The sequence below is a fragment of the Pelophylax lessonae genome (genome assembly GCF_965119305.1).
Source record: "Pelophylax lessonae genome assembly, chromosome: 8".
NCBI lineage: Eukaryota > Metazoa > Chordata > Amphibia > Anura > Ranidae > Pelophylax > Pelophylax lessonae.
In genome coordinates this window covers 174,438,988-174,464,490 of record NC_138775.1, presented here as the reverse complement: position 1 = coordinate 174,464,490, position 25,503 = coordinate 174,438,988, and the positions used below count along the sequence as shown (strand labels likewise).

Here is a 25,503-nt window from a genome sequence, read left to right as displayed (position 1 = left end):
GGCACAGTATGTATAGACATGGCACAGTATGTATAGGCATGGCACAGTAATTACAGGCATGGCACAGGAGATGCAGTGCTGCGGGCATGGTACAGGAGAATGTCTGTACCTTGCCCGCAGCACTGCATGAGGAAATACAGGGGCTGCGAGGCATCTCACTTACCTGTCGGTGAGGCGCCGTCTTCGATTTAAAAATCGCGACACCTGGCGCCGCCATACGTCACCGCAAATGCGCCACCGATGCTCGGGAAAAGCCGAACGCGTTCGGCTATTTCCGGGCATGCGGCACATGCGCAGTGACACGTCGGCGCCGAGCGGCGCCATTTTTAAAAAGACACTCCAGTCAGTGACTCGAGTATAAGCCGAGGGGTGCATTTTCAGCATGAAAAAACATGCTTAAAAACTCGGCTTATACTCGAGTATATACGGTATATATTTCCAGAAAATTGTGACAAAAAATAACTTTTTTTGACAGCACTGAAAAATGGGTTTGACTTGAAGGGGGTGAAAGTCTTTTGGTCTAGAAGTGGTTAAAGGAACCGTATACCGGAATTACCCCTTTATTTACACAATATTTATTCAGTAGCCATAAAAACATAATGGGACTTGATGGGCTGCATGCTTCATCCAGCTAATTTGTAAATAGTGAAACCAGGCTTGAGATGATGATTTTAATGTGGACTCACTTCTGCTGCAGAGGCAGGGTTTTTTGTTTTTTTTCTGGCCCTGTGTTGCATGTGTGAGTGAGCATGCAGATGTCTGTTATATAATTCTCTAGTTTTTTTTTTTTTCTTTTTTGTTTTTTAATGGTCATGTGGACATTCCATTTATGGATTTGGTCACAAAAATTGAGTATGCATGTAAACACTGTTCTTATGTTTTCTTATGTTTTTATGCGTGACCTTAACTGAGCAACAGCAGTTTGCACGATCGGCTCGTCCCAAGCCTAATACTAATAAATTGCCAGCCAAAAGATAGCAGCCAAGGTATGTTATACAAGAGGCACCATCAGGGCAAAATCTCAGGCACTCTTGGAATGAGTCCCATTGACTGTTTGTTCAGAGAGATAATCAATTTTGAGATCAACTTTGGTATAAAAGAATATTTATTTACTTAGTCATATTTGTTTTATAGCAGGGTATCTAGCTGTCGTACTTTTTTTTTTTTTTTTTTGCTTGCATTGTAAAAATAATATGCGGTACAGTGTATAACAAAGGCAAGGTACATAACCGTACATCCACAGTTACATCACTGACGAAAACAAGGTAAAAAAAAGGTGAGAATTCCATTCTCAAGAAAGGCATATAGTGTACAATAATTTTAGACAAGATCCAGGATATTACAGTAAGGTTCAGAACAACAGCCACGGCTGCCAAATCTTATCGAATTTCCAAGAACAATTCCTACTGAGGTAGGTTAATTTGTACATGGGTAATGCCTTATCCAGTGCAGATTCCCATGAGGTGAGGGTAGAGGGGGAAATCCAATTAGGAAGGATTTCATTTTTCGCATAAAACAATAGGTATGAGATCAAGAGTTTTTTTGTGTCTCTAGGCCTCTGCTCATCCTCATGAATACATACTAAGGCCAGTTTAGGAGTCTTCGGGAGGGACAGCTGTAGAAGGATATTGATAAGATCAAATACATCCGTCCAGAACATGTCGAACAATGAAAATGGGGACAATCTGGAGATCTAGATGGGTAGATTTGATGTAGTCTTTGAGGCGTATAGTACACCTTATGTAGACATTTTAGTTTGGAGCAACTTATCCCTAGATGAAATGATCAATTTAGAGTTGCTTTCAAAGCATTTCTCCCATGTCTCTCTGTCTAAAGCAAGAATATCCATACTCTAACATTCCCAGAGTTTCCCTATCTTTGGAGAATCTACACTTAGTAGGGTTGAATAAAGTTTAATAAGCTCCTCCTGTGCTAGAAGGTCTTCAACTGGGTCTGTTGCCAAAGAAGGTTGGTTTAGAGAACTGAGATCGAGCTGCATGACACAATTGCCAGTATCAGAAAAGCATCCAGCTAAGCATACTATATTGGTGCGACAGATCAGCGAAAGACAACAGGGTACGACTCGGCATAACCTCTCTGAGCGTCTTAACACCAAATCAGGCCCAGATTTGTAGGTCTGGAATTGATCTAAAGTATCCCAGCGAGGGATTCCCCCATAGCGGAGTATAGGGAGACCACTGATTAGGACATAGGAAGCGTTTCCTGGCCATCATCCAAACTCTAAGTGTTGCTCTGGTTGGAAGTGAAAGAAAGTCATAAGCGCTATGTCCACGATATACTAAGTTCACTCGGTCTGTTAGTAAGCCCAGTGTAGCTGCTTCCAGACAAGACTGCTGCGTTAGCAAGCCAGCCCTCCACATCATGGATTTAGCTAAGCAGGGTGGAGCTCCATGCCGTAGAAAGGAGCCCACACAGCGATCTATCTCCTTAAAGAAGGTCCCCTTATCCAATTTGGGCAATTCCTAAAGACGTAAATAAATTTGGGTAGGAAGAGCATTTTGACCACATTAATACGCCCCATAAGATTTAACGGAAGGGAGGTCTTGGACGTGCATTTTTCTTTTAACTGCTGTAAAAAGGGGGAAGAGGTTCAACTGAAAAATTGCTGAGATTACTCCGGACCCTAATTTCTAGAAATTTGAACTCGTCTGCCCAAAGCAAAGGAGTGGGGATCACTGTTTCCCTACCACCAGAGTCCAAGGGGAAAAGTGCCGATTTTTTTCCAGTTGAACCTTATTCCTGAGTACTACTAATCGAAGATCGCAAGGGCTACCCACAGGGAGGAGTGTGCATCACATAGATACAGTAAAGTATCATCCGTGTACAGTGAAATCTTTTCCTCCAAGGGGCCAACCTACCATCCCTCAACAAGCCGGGAACTCCATATTAATAAAGCCAAAGGCTCAAGGGCCAGGGCGAAGAAACTCGAGGATAGGGGACACTCTAACAATTGCGGCGATAACTCACATGTGTGGTTTGAACACTGTTTATATATGTGGGCGGGGCTTCCGTATGCGTTCGCTCCTGCGCGCGAGCTAACGGGGACAGGGCACTTTAATTTTTTTTTTTTCTATTTATTTTATTTAATATTTTTTATTTTTACAGTTTAAAAAAAAAAAAAAAGTGATCATTTTTATTCCTATTACAAGGAATGTAAACATTCATTGTAATAGAAATAGGCATGACGGGACCTTTTTATTGTGAGATCTGGGGTCAAAAAGACCTCAGACCTCACAAGTACACTATAAAAAAAAAAATGGTTAAAAAAAAAATTGACACTTTAAGCCGGTTGCTAGTCAATGACGTTTGATGTCGCTCTGGTCCTCCAAGACCATAGAGTCGAGTGTGGGCCATCTTGCCCTCACTCGACTTCCTGTCTAAGAGGATCTGGGACCGGTGTAACGTGAGAAAAACCTACCCTTGTCACTTCCGGCCAGGAACAGCTGAGCAGCGCAGCAGTGCGCATGCTCCCAGCCCCGGATACGTAATGGATCAGCTGAGGAGCAGACTACTGCGCATGCGCACTAGTATGAAATTATTACTGTGTTCCGTGAAAAAAACCTACCCACGCGGCGGTTACATAAAACATCTCGGCTGCAATACGAGTCATCTCCGCTCCTGTCCCTGTGACTTCCCTCAACTCGGCTAGTAAATATAATAGCGGCTGGCGGCTCCGTGATTTATCTTTTCATACACCCGCCGCCGCTTTTATATTTACTAGCCGAGATGAGGGAAGTGACAGGGATAGGAGTGGAGATCACTCGTATTGCAGCACAGCTGTTTTAATGTAAACGCCGCATTACACACAGTGCCGTGCAACCGGAAGTGACGAGGGTAGGTTTTTCTCACGGGTAGGTAATTCTCACGGAACACCGGATCGGTTTCCCCGCTGTCGGCGGGTCCGGTAAGCTGGGAAAAGGATCGGGGAGGGGGGGGGCACCTCTTCCGCCACACCGTAAATGTGATCCCGCAGCAAATCCACCACTGGGACCACCCTTACCTGAAAGCCCTCCGTTTTTAAAAATACCGGGGTTATGGCAGCTATCTGCTGCCATAACCCCAGTATTTAGCGCCAAAAGACGAACGTACATCGATGGGCGGTCGATAAGTGGTTAAGTTAGTCACCTGCGACTAGCACATTAGAAACCCCATATTGTATCACTTGTTGCATTATAAAATATAGTAAGGCAGTATCCACCTGGGGTGGAAGTTAAAGACACACAATGACAAATTCAACATTAAATATTGAAGCATGGCCATTGAGTATTACAAATCTGCCCCCCGGGTCAGTTTGAACTCCCATAAGGGGATCAATGGACAAGGACACTCACCCCCTTAGCATAAGTGGAATAGGTGGCATGATAATGCTCACGCATGAAGCCAAAAAGAAAGGGAAAAAAAACACATCAGAAAAAACGTTTAAAATTCAGAAAGCTTCATGTGCATCCAATAACAGTTACAAACACATTAACCACTTTACCACTAGCCACTGTGCTGCTACTGCAGCAATGTGGCTCGTTATCGTCTACGTCGCTGGACTCCTCCCCCTTTCATTCACTCCGGGAGTCGGGCCAGGGGAGGAGCGGCGGCGATCGCCGCTGCTCTGCCCCGATCGTCGGGGAATCCAGTTTGGAGATCCGCCCGCTTGTGTAAACAGAGCGGGCGGATCTAAGTGACAGGGAGTGACAGATCGGAGTGTTCAGCATAGCTGAACATCCAATCTGTCCCTGACTCACTCAGTCACCTCCCCCCCACACGTTAGTAAGCACCAGGCATACATTAACCCCTCCCTCTCCAATAAAATTAACCCCTTCCCTGCCAGTGTCATTTTTACAGTAACAGTGCATATTTATAGCACTGATTACTGCAGTAATGTCACTGGTACCCCCAAAAGTGTCAAAAATGTCAGTCAAGGGTCCGATCTGTCCGCCGCAATGTCGCAGTCCCGCATAAAAAAAATCGCAGATCGCTGCCATTACTCGTTAAAAAAAAAAAAACAAAAATGACAGAAATCTTTCCCTTAGTTAGTAAACGCAATAACTTTTGCGCAAACCAATCAAAATACGCTTATTGTGATTTTTTTTTTTTTTTACCAAACTTGGGTAGCAGAAAACAAATTGGCCAAAAATTTAAAAAAAAATTGGTTTTTACATCTTTTTTGGGGGGAATTTCATATAAAAAATGTTAAAAATATTGTTATTTTTTCAAAATAAACGCTCTTTTTTTGTTTATAGCGCAAAAAGTAAAAATCGCACAGGTGATCAAATACCACCAAAAGAAAGCTCTGTTTGTGGGAAAAAAAGGACGTAAATTTCGTTTGGGTACGGCGTCGCATGACCGCGCAATTGTCAGTTAAATTCGTACAGCGCCGAATCGCAAAAAGTGGCCCAGACGTAAGACAGCAAAATGCTCTAGTGGTAAAGTGGTTAAAATAAAAAATAGGGTAAGAAAGAGATCCCTTTTTATATAATCTGTGATCCCAAATACGAGATGCTGGAGCAGTACACATACTAAGGATTCACTGAATTACCTGAACAAGTCAGGAGCACGTTCTTAAACAGTCAAATGGCATGTATGGGCCGCATGGCTGAGGTAAACTTGGCATCTACATAGTGCATGAGCCACATCCAAAAATTAAACCAAGTATTAAGAAAAAATAAAAATAGGAGGTAATAACAAAACAGAGAATTCAAGTAGGACCTCTAAATCCTAAAGGCTATGAATATAGCTTAGAGAAGCAAAAGAGACGTCACCACATAGCTGACTTCAATATGAGGAGGCAAAGTTTCTAGCCAGCTGGCTGCATCCAGAGTGTAATCAGGGAACAGCAGCAGCTTAGCATTTTGATGGTGCAGATCCTCGGTGCCTCGGGCTGCCGACAACGCTCCATCATGATCCCGGAAATTCATTAGCCTTAACTGGACGGCCTCGATCTTATTAGTCCGCACCGCTTGACACGACGTAATAGCCACCATGACCTCGGTATGCCCGGCGGTGAGGAGTCGGGCGTCTCCACAGGGTCAGTCTGCAAAGCCATATTGGAATGGCCCGCGGGAGACTCTGCCGAGAAAAGGCCCAGGACTCACTGGCGTGTCCGCTCCCGGTGGGAAATTAAGCTTCTATTAAGGCATACAGAGCTAGAGTAGCGTTGTTGCAGAGCGAAAGGGGGCCCAAATAAATGAAGGATTCAGGTTATCTCCAGCAGAGCTTCGGGAAACACATCTCCTCAGTCGGCCATCTTGGACATGCCCCCAGCTGTTGTACTTTTCATTTTAGTTAACACACTGACTTCTTTAAAACCCCTCTATTGTGTTTTAAACAGGCACTGTTGCCAGTCTACTCATTTCAACAATCAGAACATTTTCTGATAAAATTTTGTGAATTTAACATCCATGCATGTTATCTACCTGTTACAGGCCCCCTTTTGTAGACATCCAAAAGCCCTGAGAATGTTCCTGGGTGCCGCCATCTGGAACATGATGTGGACAGCCCCAGCTGACTCAGAGCTGTCATTCAACTAACTCTTGTATTCCCTTTCACTTCTCCCCCAACAGCTACATAAAGGGTTATCTAGGGAGTTAGAGGAGCTGGGCCAGCATAGAAAGTAATTAGACACTCCCAGAATGGAAGAGGGCTATGAGAGTAACGAGGAAAGTAGCTGTTCTAAGAAATTGTTTCTCTGGAGTAGTCAAACTAGCCAGTACAAAGGCACATTACATAATAAGTAACAAGTAAGCAATTAAAAATACCCCCTACAGGAGTGGGACACTAGGCAGGAAAAAACGCTACCACGCCAATGGGACAGTCCTTGGGGATACTCCCACTTCCTGCTATAGGCACCCAGTTTTTTTTTTCTGCCTAGTCAGAGTAAGGACCTTGTGCCTTGCTGGGATCTCTGGTCCTAGCAATATTGTCTTTTCTCTATCGTTCATTGACAGACGTAGTCTTCTTGATTCTCAAGAGCTGGGTTATGTTGTCTCCGCAGGAGTAGGACTAGGCAGAAAGGCAAAACGTTCTGGCTCCACCTTAGGGGCAGTCCCTGAGGGTATATCCTCCCTCTCTCTGCTACAGGGAATCAGTTTTTTTCTGTCTAGTCAGGAGTAAGGACCCAAGTTCCTTGCTGGGATCTTTTGGTCCTGGCAAGACTTTTTTCTTTAGAAAAAGAAATTTTTTTAGGTAGTTTTTCTCCAGTGTTTTTCCTGTGAGATCTTCAAGCAAAAATGCCGGACTGGGCGGCCTACGAGCGCGCGCAGACCATGGCATTGCGCTTGGTCGGCCGCGACACATTCAAGTAAGTATGCGGGGCCGGGCGACGGGCTGGATGTTGAGATCCAGTGGTCACCCCGGTTTCTGCCTACGAGCGCGTGCAGACCAGAGCTCCGCGCTGGGTCGGCCGCGACGGAGTCCCAGTGGAGGGACTGACCTTGCGAGTTAAAAGTCTCGCTTGGACGCCAGGAACCAGAGAGTAGAGGCGTCCGGAGTGGTCCACAACCCCCCACCCCGGTGGAGAGGGTATTGTGAAGAGAGGGTGCCTGTCGGTTCGGTATGGTGAGTAAACGTTCCCTTTTTTTCTTTCCTCGTTATGAGGCAGTATGAATTATGGGCCCCTCCATATATGGTCAGTATATATCTGATACTTATAAGTCCCCCTTGTAATACAGCATGTGTTTGTGGGAAGTGGACTTGGTTTGAGAGCTAACACTCTACCCAGCAGACTGTAACATTACAGCAGACATAGGAGGTATAATCCTACCTTATTTGTAGTGTATCTCCTGTAGATCCATATATCGCCTCTTAGCAGAGATGCAGGTGGATGTGCTGGGAAAACGATTTCGGCGGTCCGCCGCCATTTTGCCGTAGACCAAGTGCATGTATGTCCTCAGGTCACGCCGGCCGCCATGTTTTTGGAGTCTTATGTCTCTTCTATGGGGCGGCCATGTTTCGTGAGCCCAGCTACCTCTTGGAGAGCTGGGAACGCCGGAAGGCGTACACAGGGGGCGGAACCACGTCCTTCTACCCGGGAAAAAGCAACAGCTCCTTCCAGTCTGTAAAAGACAGACGCTGACTGCAGTTGGTTGGAAACTTCACTGCATCGGTTGGTGAGCCTTGGGGGTCCCTCTCTCTCTCTGTGGGATCGAGAAGCAGGTACTCTGAGGGGCGCTATTGCGCTAGGGGGAGACACACAAAAAAGAAAAAGTTTTTTTGTTTTGGCAATCCAATCGAAGAAGAATGGCGTCTGCCAAAACGCACTTTTACTATTTCTAAACGCATTAACAGGCGTTATCCGTTTGAGGAAACCCTCATTAAGAAATGGACAGAACCACCTGTGGTGGATTCACCAATTGCTAGATCCAGTGGATCGCAAGATAGAAGCTATGTCTCGCACCATGTTTTCCTTGATTGGATCAGCTTTCAGACCTATAATAGCTATTGGTCTGGTTTCGCAGGCTGTTAACTGAATGGACCAAGTGGTTACGCCGGGACTTAGAAGAGGTCCCTCAGGCGGTATCAGATTTGTTGGAACAAATGATACAGGGGTTACAGTTTGTGTGTGATGCGGCGTTAGACGCCACTCCATTATTGGCGCGAGCATCAGTCTCAGCAGTGGTTCTCAGGCGTACACTGTGGCTAAAAGGTTGGTTAGCCGACCAAGGTTCCAAAAAAGCATTGGCTAATATCCCCTTTTCAGGAGAGCGTCTATTTGGAGCCAACTTAGATGAGATCATTAAGGATCTCACGGGTGGAAAGAGCACCTTTTTACCGCAAAATTTTAAAGGTAAAGGAACTCGTCAAAGACGAGGGCCTTCTTTTTCTGCTCACAAGAGGTTTTTTCGTCCCGCGGGTGAAAAAACTAAGTCCTCCAAAGCTCCTGCAGGAGGCGTCAGGGGTCGTTGGTCGGGCAAGCAAAAGCCCGCCCCCTCCAGACCTGAAGATAAACCGTCCAAAGCCTGAAGGTGCGCCCCCACCCATAACTGGGGTGGGGGGACGTCTTCGCCGGTTCCCGGATCCATGGCTTTCCAGAATCCCGGACAAATGGGTTTGCGAAGTCATAAGGTCAGGGTACAAGATCGAGTTTCGATCTCTCCCACCGGCGCGATTCTTCCCTTCCAATATCCGACTATCCCCGGATCGTTTAGAAGATCTGCGGAGAGCAGTCACAGATTTACTACAACAAGGAGTGGTAGTCCACGTTCCTTGGACAGAACGGTTTCAAGGGTTTTATTCAAACCTATTTACAATACCCAGGAAAGAGGGCAAAGTGCGTCCAATTCTGGACTTAAGGGCACTCAATTCTTTTGTCAACATAAGAAGATTCAGAATGGAGTCCATTCGCACAGTAGCAGCCTTCCTGCATCCAGGGGATGTCCTAGCGTCCATAGACATCAAGGACGCATATCTTCACATTCCCATTTTCGCAGGACATCAGCGGTTTCTACGCTTTTCCGTAGAAGAGAACCACTATCAGTTTGTGGCGTTGCCTTTCGGTCTCGCCACGGCTCCGCGGGTCTTCACGAAGGTGTTGGCCCCAATGTTGGCACTTCTGCGCCAAAGAGGCATATCGATCCTTGGTTACCTAGACGATCTTCTGCTTCATGCAGAGTCTCCTCAGACCTTGCTACAAAACATAGAAATTACTATGATTTCTTTACAGGAATTCGGGTGGCTGGTGAACCAGCAAAAGTCATTTCTGGTTCCCACCCAGAGGCTCGAATATCTGGGTCTAATTCTAGACACAGTCAGGACAAGAGTTTTTCTTCCGGTAGGGAAACTCCGAAAGATTCAATCAGCAGTCCAGTTGTTACTGTCCAACAGCTGGTCTTCCCTTCGGACTTGCATGAGGGTTCTGGGGTTGATGGTGGCTTCGTTCGAAGCAGTCCCATTTGCCCAGTCCCATACCCGAATTCTTCAGCAAGAGATTCTTCTCAGATGGAATCGGAATCCGGAATCCCTGGACAATCAGATCCGATTGAGCAAACAGACCAGAGAGTCTCTGGTCTGGTGGCTTCGGTCTCCGATGCTCAGCCAGGGAAAGTCATTTCTGCCAATATATTGGACGATAGTGACCACGGATGCCAGTCTATCCGGATGGGGAGGAATTCTTGGTCAGTTATCTGTCCAGGGACTTTGGTCCCCGGAAGAATCCAGGTTACCGATAAATGTATTGGAACTGAGAGCGATCAGACTTTGTCTGATTCACTGGACCGAGCAGCTCCAGGGCAGTCCGGTTCGGATCCAGTCGGACAATGCCACGGCCGTGGCTTATGTCAATCACCAGGGGGGCACCAAGAGTGTCCGAGCGGCCAAAGAAGTGGCTTGCATTCTTCGCTGGGCGGAACGATTTGTTCCAGCAATCTCTGCGGTGTTCATTCCAGGGGTGGAGAATTGGCAGGCAGATTATCTCAGCCGTCAGACTCTGGATCAGGGGGAATGGTCCCTCCATCCAGACGTTTTCCACCAGTTGTGCCTACGGTGGGGCACCCCGGATGTGGATCTGTTGGCATCACGATTCAACAGGAAAGTTCAGAGATTCGTGGCTCGCTCCCGCGATCCTCTAGCAGAAACCGCAGACGCACTGATCGCCCCGTGGGGGCAATACCAGCTAATGTATGCCTTCCCTCCTCTCGCGTTACTGCCAAGACTTCTTCGCAGGATAGAGGAGGAAGGAATTCCAGTAATTCTGGTAGCTCCGGACTGGCCTCGTCGAGCTTGGTACGCCGACGTGGTCAGACTGGTGGCGGACGTCCCGTGGAGACTTCCTCTCAGGGAGGACCTACTGTCTCAGGGACCGATCTTCCATCCTGCTTTACGATCGCTGGCTTTAACGGCCTGGCTATTGAGACCCAGGTGCTGAAGGACAAAGGTTTGTCAGCTTCAGTTATTCCTACTCTAGTTGAAGCAAGGAAAGCGACTTCCAGAAAGATTTATCATCGCACATGGAAGTCCTACATTGCATGGTGTGAACCTTTGGGGTTCCGTCCTCGGTCTTATTCGATTAGTCGAATATTAGCTTTTCTGCAACAAGGGGTTGAGCAGAAACTGGCCTTGAGTACTATCAAGGGTCAGGTCTCAGCATTAGCTATCTTCTTTCAGAAGCCTTTGGCTACTCATTCCTTGGTGCGGAATTTCATCCAGGGGGTGCAACATCTGGCTCCGCCAGTGCACGCGCCGTTACCCCCCTGGGATCTTAATTTAGTGTTGTCGGTTCTTCAGAAACCTCCCTTTTGAAGATATTAGGGAGATTCCTCTACCTACGTTGTCCCAGAAGGTGGCCTTCTTGGTGGCTATTACTTCTGCACGCAGGGTGTCAGAACTGGCCGCATTATCTTGTCGTTCACCATATCTGGTGGTTCATAGAGATAAGGTGGTTCTTCGTCCGAATCCATCCTTCCTACCAAAAGTGGTTTCAGAATTTCATCTGAATGAAGAAATTGTGTTACCTTCCCTGTGTCCTAAGCCCAGTCATCCTCGGGAGTTTGCTTTACACTCCTTGGATGTGGTACGGGCGATCAGGGTATACTTGAAAACGACAGACTCGTTTCGCAAGACGGATTCACTTTTTGTGATCCCGGATGGACCCAAAAAGGGGTTGCCTGCATCTGCCGCGACCATTTCCAGATGGATCAGACAGACGGTAGTACAGGCTTATTCTATTAAGGGTCGGGAGCCCCCGTTCCCTGTTAAGGCGCACTCCACTCGGGCGCTTAGTGCGTCATGGGCCTTTCGCCATCAGGCGTCAGTGGTCCAGGTGTGCAAGGCGGCTACCTGGTCGTCGGTGCATACCTTTACAAAACATTATAAAGTTGATGTAATGGCATCGTCTGATGCCTCGTTTGGCCGCAAGGTTTTGCAGGCCGCAATTTGAGGAGACCAGTGGTCTACCTCGAGGGTTTTTTCCGTTGGAAATTTTTCTTTTAGTCTCATTCTTTGTTTATAATGAGCCTTTAAAACTTCTAGTTTGGCACCGGTTGGGCCTTCTAGATTGGATTTGATTTTGTCAATCCCACCCCTCATTTGTGGCACTGCTTCTGGATGTCCCAGCTCTTGAGAATCAAGAAGACTACGTCTGTCAATGAGCGATAGAGAAAAATGGATTTTTGTAAGATCTTACCGTAAAATCCTTTTCTCTTAAGCTCATTGACAGACGTAGTACCCGCCCCTCTATCATTGAGTTGGGTTGGGTTAAATTCTCTGTTACTGCTTTAGAACAGAACTGATTCCCTGTAGCAGAGAGAGGGAGGATATACCCTCAGGGACTGCCCCTAAGGTGGAGCCAGAACGTTTTGTCTTTCTGCCTAGTCCTACTCCTGCGGAGACAACATAACCCAGCTCTTGAGAATCAAGAAGACTACGTCTGTCAATGAGCTTAAGAGAAAAGGATTTTACGGTAAGATCTTACAAAAATCCATTTTTTTTTTTTCTCTCCTTGTTCTTTTCTGTTTCTGTGGAAACTACAATCAACTGCTGGACTGGGCGATGGACTGGATATTCTAGATCCTTATGGTCTCCCAAGTCCAGCCAGTGAGCGCGACCTGACCTCCGCTTTGTGCTAGGTCGGCCGCAACATAGCCCCACTGGACAGGGGCTGGCCAGCAAGTTAAACGTCTCGCTAGGACCCATAGACCTGGTCACGACCTGAGTCGCAGCATGCCTCTTGCCTTCAGCACCCCCATTCCGATGGTGCAGTGGTCTGTCTGGAGTGGTGCCCACCGGGTTTCCATGGTGTGGTAAGTAGTGTCCCCCCTTCCACTGATGGCCTTTTGGGAATGAACGTGGGCCCCTCCCTGGGACGGTCGGACCCCTTGGTTCTCTTCCTTCCCACATAGCATCCTTCCTCATTTATCGGGGTACCTCTGTGGCCCACCCCCCCATTTATCCACACTTAGCTCCCCCTCCCCCAGAGGTGGCCATACATGTAATGTCTGTGTGGGGGTGGTCCTGGTGTGGGGGGGTCCTGCCAGGGCCCCTCCTTACTGCCCTTTCGTTTCTGGGGGTCCTGGGCACCGCGTGTAGCCGCCATTTTGTTGTGAATGACTGCTGTATATATCGGCAGCCATGTTTCTGTAGTCCGGTGGCAATTTTCTTGTAGTTTCCCATTGCTATAAAGCCGCGGCCATGTTTTTGCAGCATAAGGGGTGGGGATTCGGCGGTGGACCTCTAGTGTTCTTTCCTGAACCTTCTTTCTCTCTGATCACCGCACGGCATGCAGCTTTGGTGCTCTGCTCTGTACCTGAGTTGGTGGTGGTGAGTCCCTGTGGGTGCAAAACGGCCTCCCTCTTTCTGCTATAGCAGGAACTTGGTGCGCTGGGACTTTATTTTATTTTATTTTTTTAGCAGTATTTTTCCTTTTTTTGCTGGTGGTCCCGGGGGTTAACCCATGGAGTCCCTGGAGCATGTCTACCCGCCTGGCCCCCTCTCAGGGGCTGCGGGGCCCTCTGGGTCCCAGTCTTCTTTGTCTGCTATGATGGCGGTCCTAGAGTAACTAGTGTCCAAGGTAGATATGGTCCTGCAAAACAGGATGGGCAAAAAGCGTCCCCTGCCTTCACCTGCATCCTCTGTCACCTCAGATTCTGAGGTTGACCTGGCCGACGCGGACGCGAGTCTCCCTACTGGGTCTGCGTCCAGGCACCCTGAGTGCTTTGATAGTGACAATGATTCGTCTTCCACTATGGTCGCACACGAAAAGGCGCTAGTGGATGCACTGATCGTATCAGTGCTTGAAACATTTAAACTGAAGGATGCAGCTGCCGGTACATTTTGGTACCCGCAGATCCTCAAAGATGACAAAGGTTTTCCCCATTCCCGCCTATGTTGACAAAATTGTCGAGTCAGTGGGGTTTCCCTAAACGCTCTGTCAGGGTGCCTAAGCATTTCGCTAAAAGGTATCCCTTTGAAGAGTCCCTGAAAAAAAAAAAAACGAACCGTACCGCCTATGGTGGATTCTCTGGTTTCCAGGTTAAATAAAGCCACCCTTCTCCCGGTGGAGGACTCTGTCTTTTAAAGACCCTTTTGACAAGAGAGCTAAATCTCTGGTCCAACACCTTTTTACAATGGCCGCTTCCATCCGTAGACCAGTGTTTACCATAACTTTGGTTTCCCAGACCTTCACGGAATAGGCAAAGCTTATGGGCCAGGATTTGGAAGGGGAACAAATTCCCCCCAACCTCGTGGAGCTGGCGGCTCAGTTGATCCAGGGATTGCTGTTTATCTGTGATGTCTCTCTGGATGCGGCTCCCTTAGTCTGCAGGGTATCTGTAACAGCGGTGATCCTTGGGCGCATGAAATGGCTCAAATACTGGTCTATGGACCAGGTTTCCAAGAAGGTCCTGTCTGATCTCCCTTTTGTAGGAGATTGCCTGTTCGGAGGTCCCATGGATGAGATCATTAAGGGGCTCACAGGGGGAAGGTTACTCTTCTCCTGCAGGCTACCAGGAGCAAGTAGTTCTGTCGCAAACGTGGCCCTTTCGTCTCTGCAAACAAGCGGCCCTTTCATTCCTCAGGATTTCAGGAAAAGGGATCATCGAAACGAATTTGAACCCCCTCTGGAGGTTCAAAGAGGCCGTGGTGTGGTAAGCTGAGGGCGGGTCCCTCCAGACCCACAGATAAGCCCTCTTCTCCCTGACGGGACACCCCCACCCGTATCTGGGGTGGGGGGGGGCGACTTTGCTTCTTTAAGGACCCGTGGACCTCCTTGATTCAAGACAGGTAGGTCCATGAGCTAATTCGGTCTAGTTATAAGATCGAGCTTCAGTCTTCGCCTCCAGCAAGGTTCTTTCCTTCCAACGTGTGTTTGTCGCCGGATCGCCTGCGAGGTCTCCTCGGAGCGGTGCAAGATCTTACAACGGGTCATTGTACCGCTTCAAGAATCTGAACACTTTCAAAACCTATTTGCTGTGTCCAGGAAGGAAGGCAAAGTTCATCCAATCCTGGACCTCAAGGACTTGACTTCTTTGTGCTGGTACAAAAATTCTGGATGGAATCCATTTGCACGGTAGTGGCATTCCTTCATCAAGGGGATCTCCTGGCCTCTATCGATATCAAGGATGCTTACCTTTATATCCCAATATATATCGGGCATCAGCGCTTTCTTCTCTTTGCCGTGGGCACGGAGCACTATCAATTTTTGGCGTTACCCTTTGGGCTCACCTCAGCTCCTCAGGTGTTCACAAAAGTTTTGGCTCCAGTGTTAACATTGCTGCGGCAGTGAGGGATTGCGGTACTGGGATACCTGGACGATCTCCTTCTGCGTGCAGAGTCTCCGATTTGTCGTAAGACAACCTGAACATTACTGTGCGAACCTTGCAAGAGTTTGGATGGGAACTAAATTTCCAAAAATCTTCTCTAGTTCCATCCACCAAGTTGGACTACCTGGGTCTGACCCTGGATTTGGCCTCAGCCCGGGTGTTTTTTCCAGGGGAGAAACTGCAAAAGCTGCAGGATGCGATTTGGCTCATGTTGTCCAACAGTTGCATGCGAGTTCTGGGCCTGATGGTGTCTACCTTCGAGGCGGTTCTGTTTGCACAGTTCCACACGCGACCTTTGCAGAGAGATTCTTGCCAAGTGGGACAAGAATCCACAGTCTTTGGACAATCTGATTCTGTTGAGCTAGGGCACGAGGGGGTCCCCAATTTGGTGGGTTTGCTCTCCGGTGCTTCGTCAGGGAAAATCCTTCCTTCCCCTATACTGGACAGTAGTCACCACAGATGCCAGCCTGTCCAGATGGGGAAGACGTCTTTGGCACGGTTTGTGCTCAGGGGGTTTAGTCTCTGGAGGAGTCCAGACTTCAGATCAATTTACTGGAACTTTGGGCGATCAGACTGTCTGGCTCATTGGACGGACCATCTTCAGGGGTGCCTAGTGAGGATTCAATTGGACAATGCCACGGCCATGGCATATTTTAATCACCAAGGGGGCACAAAGAGTCTCCTAGCAGCTTGGGATGTAGCAGGCATTCTAAGGTGGGTAGAACGTTTCGTTCCAGCCCTCTCGACTATGCATATTCCAGGGGTAGAAAATTGGCAAGCGGATTACCACAGTCATCAGGCCTTGGACCAGGGAGAATGGTCACTTCATCCGGAGGAGTTTCATCCGTTGTGTCTCCGGTGGGGATCTCCTGAGGTGGACCTGTTGGCCGCTCGTCTCAACAGGAAGGTGCAGAGGTTTGTGGCAAGGTCTCGGGATCCTCTGCCCGACACCACAGATGCGCTGGTGGCCCACTGGGCCCAGCATCGTCTGATATATGCCTTTCCTCCTCTAAAACTTCTGCTGAGGATCGAGGCAGAAGAGATTCCGGTTATCCTAGTGGCCCCAGACTGGCCTCGCCAGTCTTGGTATGCAGATCTAGTATGGCTGGTTGCTGATGTCCCTTGGAGACTCCCTCTCAGAGAAGACCTATTGGCTCTAGAGCCGAGCTTCCATCCTGTTTAAGCCACTGGCTTTAACGGCTTGGCTGCTGAAGGATAGGGGGTTGTCAGACTCTGTGATTCCCACGCTGTTAAAAGCTAGAAAATCTACCTCTAGGAAAATTTACCATCGCGTCTGGAAATCATGCACTGCGTGGTGTGAGTCTCTGGGGGTTTCCCCCTTTCCTTTTCGGTGACTCGAATTTTGGCATTTCTTCAAAGAGGTGTGGAACAGCGCCTTGCCTTGGGTACCATCAAAGGCCAGGTTTTGGCCTTGGCGATTTTCTTTCGATGTCCCTTGGCTATGCACTCTTTTTTGTTCATACTTTTGTTCAGGGGGTTCGCCACTTGGCTCCCCCAGTGCGGTCTCCGTTGCCTCAATGGAATCTCAACTTGGTTCTATCGGTTCTTCAGAAAACTGCCTTTCAAAAATATTTGCAAGATTCCTCTGCTTACATTGTTCCAGAAGGTAGCTTTGTTGGTGGCTATTACTTCTGCACATAGGGTGTCGGAGCTGGCAGTTTTGTCTTGTCGTTCACCTTATTTGGTGGTTCACAGAGATAGTGGTGCTTCACCCTTGTCAGTAGTTCCTTCTTAAGCTTGTCTCTGGTTTCCATCTGAATGAAGACATTGTGTTGCCTTCCCTGTGTCCTAAGCATGCTAAGGAGATTGCCTTCCATTCTCTGGAAGTGGTTCGGAGATCAGGGTTTACTTGGCTGCAACTGAGTCGTTTCGAATATCAGACTCACTATTTGTCCTTACGGATGGTCCTCGCAAGGGGTTGGCCGCGTCTGCCATGACTATTTCCAGATGGATCAGACAGACGGTGGTGCAGGCCTATGCAATCAAGGGTCAGGTTCCTCCTTTACCTGTTAAGGCGCTTTCTACATGGGCACTTAGTGCCTCCTGGGCCTTCCGCCATCAGGCATCAGTGATGCAGGTTTGCAAGGTGGCTACTTGGTTGTCTGTACACACTTTCACAACATTTTACAAAGTAGATGTGCTGGCATCTGCGGATGCTGCTTTTGGCTGCAAGGTTTTGCAGGCTGCTGTTGAGAGGACTAGTCCTCCGTGAGGGTGCATGTTTCAGGTGAGCTCCAGTTGTTCCTGGTTGAGCTCCATGTTACCTGTTTGGCTAGGTTTAGCCTTTTTGTAATTTTTTTTTTTCTGCTGTTTTTCCCATCCCTCATGTTTGACATTGCTTTGGGACATCCCAGTGGTCAAGAGGATTTTGGAGCTGTGTACGTCAATGAACGAAAGAGTAAATTGGATTTTTGTCTTATTGTAAAATCCCTTTCTCTGATGTTCATTGATTGAAGCTGTGTCCGTCAATGAACATTAGAGAAAAAGATTTTACGGTAAGGCAAAAATCCAATTTTTCTGTGCTTCTACCTGCATTTTGTTAGGATCTCTTTAAAATGTTTGTAGGCAACACATTACGGAATAGCTATATATTTTTCTTTTTATATTTGTTTCTTTTTAAGTTCTGTGTAACTTCATTAACCTTTACAAGTAGCAAGACCACATGATTGATTCGAAGTTGGACCTCTGTCTCCTTTTTATATTACATTTGCTAAAAATCTGGGAGAAGGACTAAGGAGAAAATGGTACAGGCTCAAACGCAATTGATCCAGAGGGGCAGCCACATATGCTATGTGTTTGCAGGACCATCCCAGTACTAGACTTATAAAATGTTTTTCATTACCATTTTAAGTATTTTTAAAGAAACTTGTAGATAGGGCGAAAGATGTAGAATGTTCCAAAATGCCTTGGCACTAGCTAGAATCTTTAAGCCTTTATTCACACTAGCATGACCTCTCATGCGACTTTGGACATGACCAGTCACAGCTATTCTTTTCAATGCCACCAGTTTAGGCTGATGCAATTTAAGTCGCAGAGATTTTGGAAAGATGTCTGCGCTACTGGTGCAACTTTTGGTGCGACTTTGATCCATTGAGTGTAAAGTCGCATCAGTTGTGCTCCAAAGTCGCACTGGAGACATGTCAATGTGAATGGAGCCTAACACTTTTTTTTATCACAGGAAAAGTGAATAGGAATTATTTGAATTTCATTTGGAAACTTTTGTCTGTTAAAGTGGAACTAAAGTCCACAGATACCTAACTTCCTTCACTGGTGCTGATATCGGTTATCAGCTTCCTCTGTGTATCCGGTCTAAAGCCATCCTGATTGTCTGGTGGGGTATGATGCAACTCTGTATAACTCCCACGCATAGTGTACATTCTAAAGGATTGCAAACATGCTGGTCAGTTTGTTTTATTGCAGAGGAGATATAGTATGTTTCTTCTGCGATAGTTTGTCTGCTTGCAGTTTTCAATATTTGCTCTTTAGTTCCACAGAAACAGTGCTGACTTTACAGAGAAAAACAAGTACATGGTGATCTGTTAACCTTATTGTCAGTTTAGCTGCTGACTGAAATATATGATTTCCTAGCTGACCAAGGTTTCCACTCGCGGCCAAGAAAAGCCTTGTATATGTCCAAAATGTGGAAAAAAGTGCAGCGCTAATAAATACTAGCAATATAAACGTGTATATATATATATATATATATATATATATAAACCAAGAAAGGTAAATACAAATAAATTGCAAAATGAATAAAAGTGAACATCAAATCAACAATCAACAGTCCCATATGTGAAGTGAATATATGTCCGCTTGTTAAGCTAGAGTAGACATTTTCTGGGCTAGGTAAATTGACACAGACATTGGACAATTGGCACATAGCAAAGTGTTGGGGTTATGTGCCTGACATTATCTGTTCTGGTCATAATCTTCAAGTAATTGCTGGCATATCCTTCCCCTATTCTAAATCACATCGCTAACACCTTTACGTCTGTAAATTAGCCATATGATAATAAGAAAAACCCTTAGTTTGGTTAATGCAAGCTTATCCTTAAAGTGGGTGTAAACACTTACATATACTCAGTTAGGTGACTAGCCTCAGATGATACACAGAGATAAAAACAAATTTTCCTACATAAGTTGCAGCTGTTTATCTGCAGCCATTCAAAGTCCAGAATTCTATAACTTGTCTGAGCTGTTTTAAAAAGTCAGGAGGAGAGCCAAAGTTACAGTTTACAGAGCTCAGTGAGTAGAGCTCTGAGAGCTGATTGGAGGGAAGAGACACCCCCCCCCCCCCCCCCCTTCACACAGGAACAGACCAGAGGCTGTCATTCAGCCAGAGCTCCCTCCCCTGGCACCATTTTTCTCTTGGTGTCAGGAAAACTTGTCAGAAGTGACTCATGCTGATAGCAGAGGAAGGAAGCAGAAAACAGAAATGACATGTAGTGCTCCTAATTGAGACAAGTACACACTGTAGAGGGATATGCTTTGTTCATATTCCATGCCTGAGGTTTACAACTACTTGAAGCAAATTTAATTAGCTGGGACAGGAGCAAAGAAAAAAATAGAAGTTAAAAAAGATCTCCCTGGAAGAGAAACTGGTGCAGGGCTCGGCAGTCTGTATTATGTCTTCTGTCCAGCATAAAAATATAGCCGTGAAAACAGTTTTGCTGTTCTTCTCCTTAAAGATGACCATGAAACTGCTGTTTGGGCATTCAGAGTGTATCCTTTCATGTTGTATCCTTTTTAATATATGTAATTCCCAGCTAGATTAAAGAAGTAAGCTTCCTTATGATTTTAGTTACTTCTAATCATATTTCTGTTACATTTTAATGCTTCATAGTGATGTTTCTATACTGGTCTAATTCACAACATTTTCCCCTTATACATTAAACTGTAAACCTTATATAAAAAAGCAGGCATTACTGGAAGGCTTTTTCTTGCACAATTATAGCATAATGGTCTGCCAGATGTATATTGCCACACTGAAGAGCCTTTCCAAACCGCTTGCTTGAAAGACACTGGATTCCACACTTCAAATCACCAGGTGGTATCATAAAAGCCTTGGGGTCCCCGTTAATGGCAGTCCTCATGTATTGCACAGTTCAGCTGCCACTGTTCCAGATTTTATCTATAGCACGGCTTAAAATATTATTGTATATCAATTCAAATATAAAATTATTCTCAACATTTGGGTGGACAGACTTGTGTAAACGCCAAGTGGCTGCTTCTTACTTGGGGCACCATGAAAAAAAAAAAAAAAACTATAGGTTGGTTTTCATTTCTGAGCACTGAAAAAGCTGATACAATTACTAAAATGTTATACTTCTACTTTAGATAAAAAGGGCTTGGCATGAAGGTTCTTTTTAAGCTGAACTCTGCCCACCCCCCACCCTAGCATATTCAGAATACAATTCTTGTATATTTTAGAGGGGATTAAAATAGAAATACTTTATTCCATGGTCATGCAACCTCATTTTAGTCTTTACTCCACGTTCCAGGGTGGATGAGGCCTTAATATCACATACAATTCAGGACCAGGACTCTGCTGGCCCTGCTTTGCATGTGACAATATCCGCAAAAAGCCTCTGTGACCATGGAGTAAGGTCACCATTTTTTATTAGAGCCCCCTAGACTAAACGGGCATTGAGTCCTCAATTTTCTGGAGGCAACCAGATGTTATATTTTGGGCCAGCCTGGAGTTGGGTTTTAAATGGTAGGTGCACTTTTATCCTGTAATCTGTATCCCACCCATATTCGCCCTTCTGATCAAATTTGGAAATTTAACACCCAGCAAGGCAATGTTTTTCATGCTTAGAAGCAGTTTGGATGCTGTTTGAAATGGTGCACCAGGTGCTGCTATACAGGGTTGAACTGGCTCTGTGCTTATCTCTGCAAATAAAACCCCGGGCATGCTTTTTCTAGGACCAACTTGGTATATACATGTTATTATTTCAGAATGCACATGCAGAGAGTAGCCTTGGACAACATAAGCACTATGGAGGTCTAGGCAGCAGATGCTGTTTTGTAAGTTGGTAACAACTTCTGTTTTCAAAGGTGATCAGTTAGGTGCAGGGGTGGTGAAATACAATAAAAGTTTGCTTATTCTATTAAGTTACAGTGGTGATCGAAAGTTTGGGCGCCCCAGGTAAAAATTTGTATTTAATGTGCATAAAGAAGCCAAGGAAAGATGGAAAAATCTCAAACGCATCAAATTACAGATTAGACATTCTTATAATATGTCAACAAAAGTTAGATTTTATTTCCATCATTTACACTTTCAAAATAAAAGAAAACAAAAAAATGGCGTCTGCAAAAGTTTGGGCACCCTGCAGAAATAAAATCTTGTACTGCCCCCTTTGGCAAGTATCACAGCTTGTAAACGCTTTTTGTAGCCAGCCAAGAGTCTTTAAATTCTTGTTTGAGGTATCTTTGCCCATTCTTCCTTACAAAAGTCTTCCAGTTCTTTGAGATTTCTGGGCTGTCTGTCACGCACTGCTCTTTTAAGGTCTATCCATAGATTTTCAATTATGTTGAGGTCAGGAGATTGTGAAGGCCATGGCAAAACCTTCAGTTTACGCCTCTAGATGTAATCCCCTGTGGATTTCGAGGCGTGTTTAGGATCATTAACAGTTTTGCTGTTCTTCTTAAAGATGACCATGAAACTGCTGTTTGGGCATTGAGTGTATCCTTTCATGTTGTATCCTTTTTAATATATGTAATTCCCAGCTAGATTAAAGAAGTAAGCTTCCTTATGATTTTAGTTACTTCTAATCATATTTCTGTTACATTTTAATGCTTCATAGTGATGTTTCTATACTTGAGTCTCATTCACAGCATTTTCCCCTTATACATTAAACTGTAAACCTTCTATAAAAAAGCAGGCATTACTGGAAGGCTTTTTCTTGCACAATTATAGCATAATGGTCTGCTAGATCCCCTGTGGATTTCGAGGCGTGTTTAGGATCATTATCCATTTGTAGAAGCCATCCTCTCTTTAACTTCAGCTTTTTCACAGATGGCATCAAGTTACCATCCAACATTTGCTGAAATTTTATTGAATCCATTTTCCTTCTACTTGTGAGATGTTCCCTGTGCCACTGGCTACAATACAACCCCAAAGCATGATTGATCCACCCCCATGCTTAACAGTTGGACAGAGGTTCTTTTCATTAAATTCTGTGCCCCTTCTTCTCCAAACGTACCTTTGCTCATTCCGGCCAAAAAGTTCAATTTTAACCTCATCGGTCCACAGAACTTGTTTCCAAAATGCATCAGGCTTGTCTATATGTTCATTTGCAAAGTTCAAACGCTGATTTTTGTGGTGAGGATGTAGCAGAGGTTTTCTTCTGATGAATCTTCCATGAAGACCATATTTTGTACAAGTATCTCTTTATAGTGGAATAGTGTACCACAACTCCAGTGTCTGCCAGATCTTTCTGGAGGGATCATGCAGTCAAACGTGGGTTTTGAATTGTTTTTCTCACAATCCTGCAAGCTGTTCTGTCTGATATGTTTCTTGGTCTTCCAGACCTTCCTTTAACTTCCACTGTTCCTGGTGACTGCCATTTCTTAATTACATTCCGAACCGAGGATATTGACATCTGAAAACGCTTTGCTATCTTCTTATAGCCTTCTCCAGCTTTGTGAGCATCAACTTTTTTCAGTTTCAGTTTTCTAGGCAACTGCTTAGAAGATCCCATGGTGCTGATTGTTGGGGCAAGGTCAGATGAGTCTGGGCATTTAAAACCTTTGAGATTGACATCACCTGGTCTTCCCAGACGATGACTGAAAACAATCCATGACACTGGCAGGTCTCAGCTTTGCAAAGGGGGCAGTGCATGCTATAAATTCTGCCCAAACGTTTGCAGACGCCATTTTTTTGTTTTCTGTAATTTTGAAAGTGGCAATGATGGAAATAAGATCTAACTTTTGTTGACATAAGTATGTCTAATCTGTAATTTGATGCCTTTTGGAGATTTTTCCATCATTCCTTGGCTTCTTTATGCACATTAATACAAATTTTTACCTGGGGTGCCCAAACTTTCGATCACCACTGTAAATCCTTTGGAGCTAAATTATATATTGTATGTCTCAACTCCTAAACTACAGCACTTGCTTTAAATCCAGTTAGCTGGTTTTAGTAACTGAATAAATAGGAATGTTGTAATTGTGTGTACAATGTGAACAATTTTAATACAAAATGAATGTAAGAAGCTCCTCTTGGGTAAGATGATTGTGGTGTTTTGGCAATGTAAGTAAATGGGACTAAGAACCTGTACCATCCATTTCCAGATGCACTTTGTTTCACTACAGCAGCATTTGATCCATTTAGAATACATAGATTTTTGGATAGGAGTACAGTAAATTTCCATCCGCTTCACATTGCTTACCTTTACATAATGCAGACTTGTTTGTTTGATATTTCACAGCAAACACAGCTAAACTGCATGTCAGAGGTGTAACTATAGGGGCTGCACTTGCAACCCAGCCCCATGCTTCAGGGGGCCCATGTGTCTCCCCTGTCATATTTGTTTCTACTGTTGGGTAGGAGGGCTGGAATATAGTGGAACCGATGCCCTCTATTTTCCTCCTGCAGCAGCTGAAAGCCAGCTTCTCCTCCTCTCCCTTCCGCCAGCATTCAACAACTACAGGATGAAAATAGAGGGCATCAGTTCCTCTATATGTTGCCCCTCCCATCCAGGTTTCTTGTTGCTGCCCCCAGGCCCCCCAAGCCCCCCCAGTACTCCCTCTCCCTGCAGCGCTGCCGGCTTCCCATCTCCCACTGGCTTCTGTGGTTGATGCTTTCATGAACAAGACATGCAATTTACCGGCCCCTTCCTTTTCTAAATGAACACGGTGAGTGATCGGTACCAGCTGCTCCGGTGTCCATAACTGAAGCATAATAAACTGTTTATTATACTACAGTTTGTGAATGGGAAGCTCTGTACAGAGCTATTCCTGTCCATTCATTCTGTGCTGCAGAGATGGAGATGGAGGGCTGTGTCCTCAATCTCCTTTCTCTTAAAGGTGAAATATCAGAGACCCCTGATATTTCAGCAACCTAAAAAAAAAAAAAAAAATTGTAAAAAATAAACTAACATGGTGAAACTAATAAATTACCCCGTCCACTGCTCTGACCAAAATAATTCAGAGTCCTACTGACACCAGTTGGGGAATCATATCACTGTTGCAAAGGTCACATGTAGTGTTGTCCCACTGTTGGGGGGGGGGGGGGGGGATACAGAGTATGTGAAGGGGTCCCATTGCAAGACCATAATATAAGGCCCCGGGCTCAGAGGTAAGGACCCCGGCTGGGGGTCAGGGGGAGCCTTTGGTGGTTTCTTAACACCAGGACCCTGAAGGTTCTAGTTACACCTCTGCTGCACGTGATGTGTGTGTTGTTTTGTTTTTTTTTAGATATTCAAGACAAAAGCATTGGCAAAAATACAAATTTTCACCTTCATTACTGCTTAGAATGTACAGGGACTGGGAATGAAAGCTATTGTAATGGGTATTAGTGAATATTACATTTTAATTAATGGTGAAGGTGTCCATTGAATAAAAACTACAGTACATACCTTGGCAAAATGAAACTGCTAACATTAGGTTAACCTGAGTTGCATAGAAAAAAAATATAAAGTTTAGATGTGGATCTCTCTCATATCCTGTCTTCATTCACAGAGCCATTCATGTCTTACCGATTAAAGTTTTTATTTACATGAGAATAGAAATGCTTTTGAATGGGGCTACTCCATACAAAGTAATATAGGAGACACTTTCTTTAATCCCTTAGTATATGAGGGATTTGGATATGAAAGAAAAATGGTTTCCAGAGATAGGGCCGTGTCATTTGTTTGATTCATGCGGGTTTCACATTAGCATACAACTTTATGAAAATACAAACCCTGTTTGAAGGAGGTCAGGAGGATGGCAAACGCTCCAGTCAGCAAATGCTGAAGGATCTCTGACGCTTCCTAAACTGACATCAGAAGCCCAAAGCCCGTCAACACAGACCCTTAGCTCAATCATCCAGCTGCCACCCCAGGATTTATTAGGAGGTGGTTCAAAAAAAATCTAAAATTACTAACTGAAGAGACTTTATTACGCTTTGTGAGGAGAAATTTGTAACCTTAATTTACAGAATTTTTTGGCATCCTGTGTCAATGCTATTCATTGCTGCTAACAGATCAATCATTCTACATTAGTTGCATTATTT

General features: G+C 45.3%; 2 protein-coding genes across 2 annotated transcripts in view; both read left to right on the top strand.

The window, feature by feature from the left end:
- Positions 1 to 20,136, top strand: part of LOC309562404 (RNA-binding region-containing protein 3-like) — a 31,111-nt gene extending 10,975 nt beyond the window's left edge. Inside the window, exons 4-5 of the mRNA XM_082266607.1 lie at positions 919 to 986; positions 19,973 to 20,136. Of these exons, the coding sequence (XP_082122733.1) occupies positions 919 to 978 (60 nt within the window). The 3' untranslated portion in view covers positions 979 to 986; positions 19,973 to 20,136. The remainder of the gene's footprint in view (positions 1 to 918; positions 987 to 19,972) is intronic.
- Positions 1 to 25,503, top strand: part of LOC309562405 (RNA-binding region-containing protein 3-like) — a 205,646-nt gene that overhangs the window by 101,225 nt on the left and 78,918 nt on the right. The window lies entirely within an intron of this gene.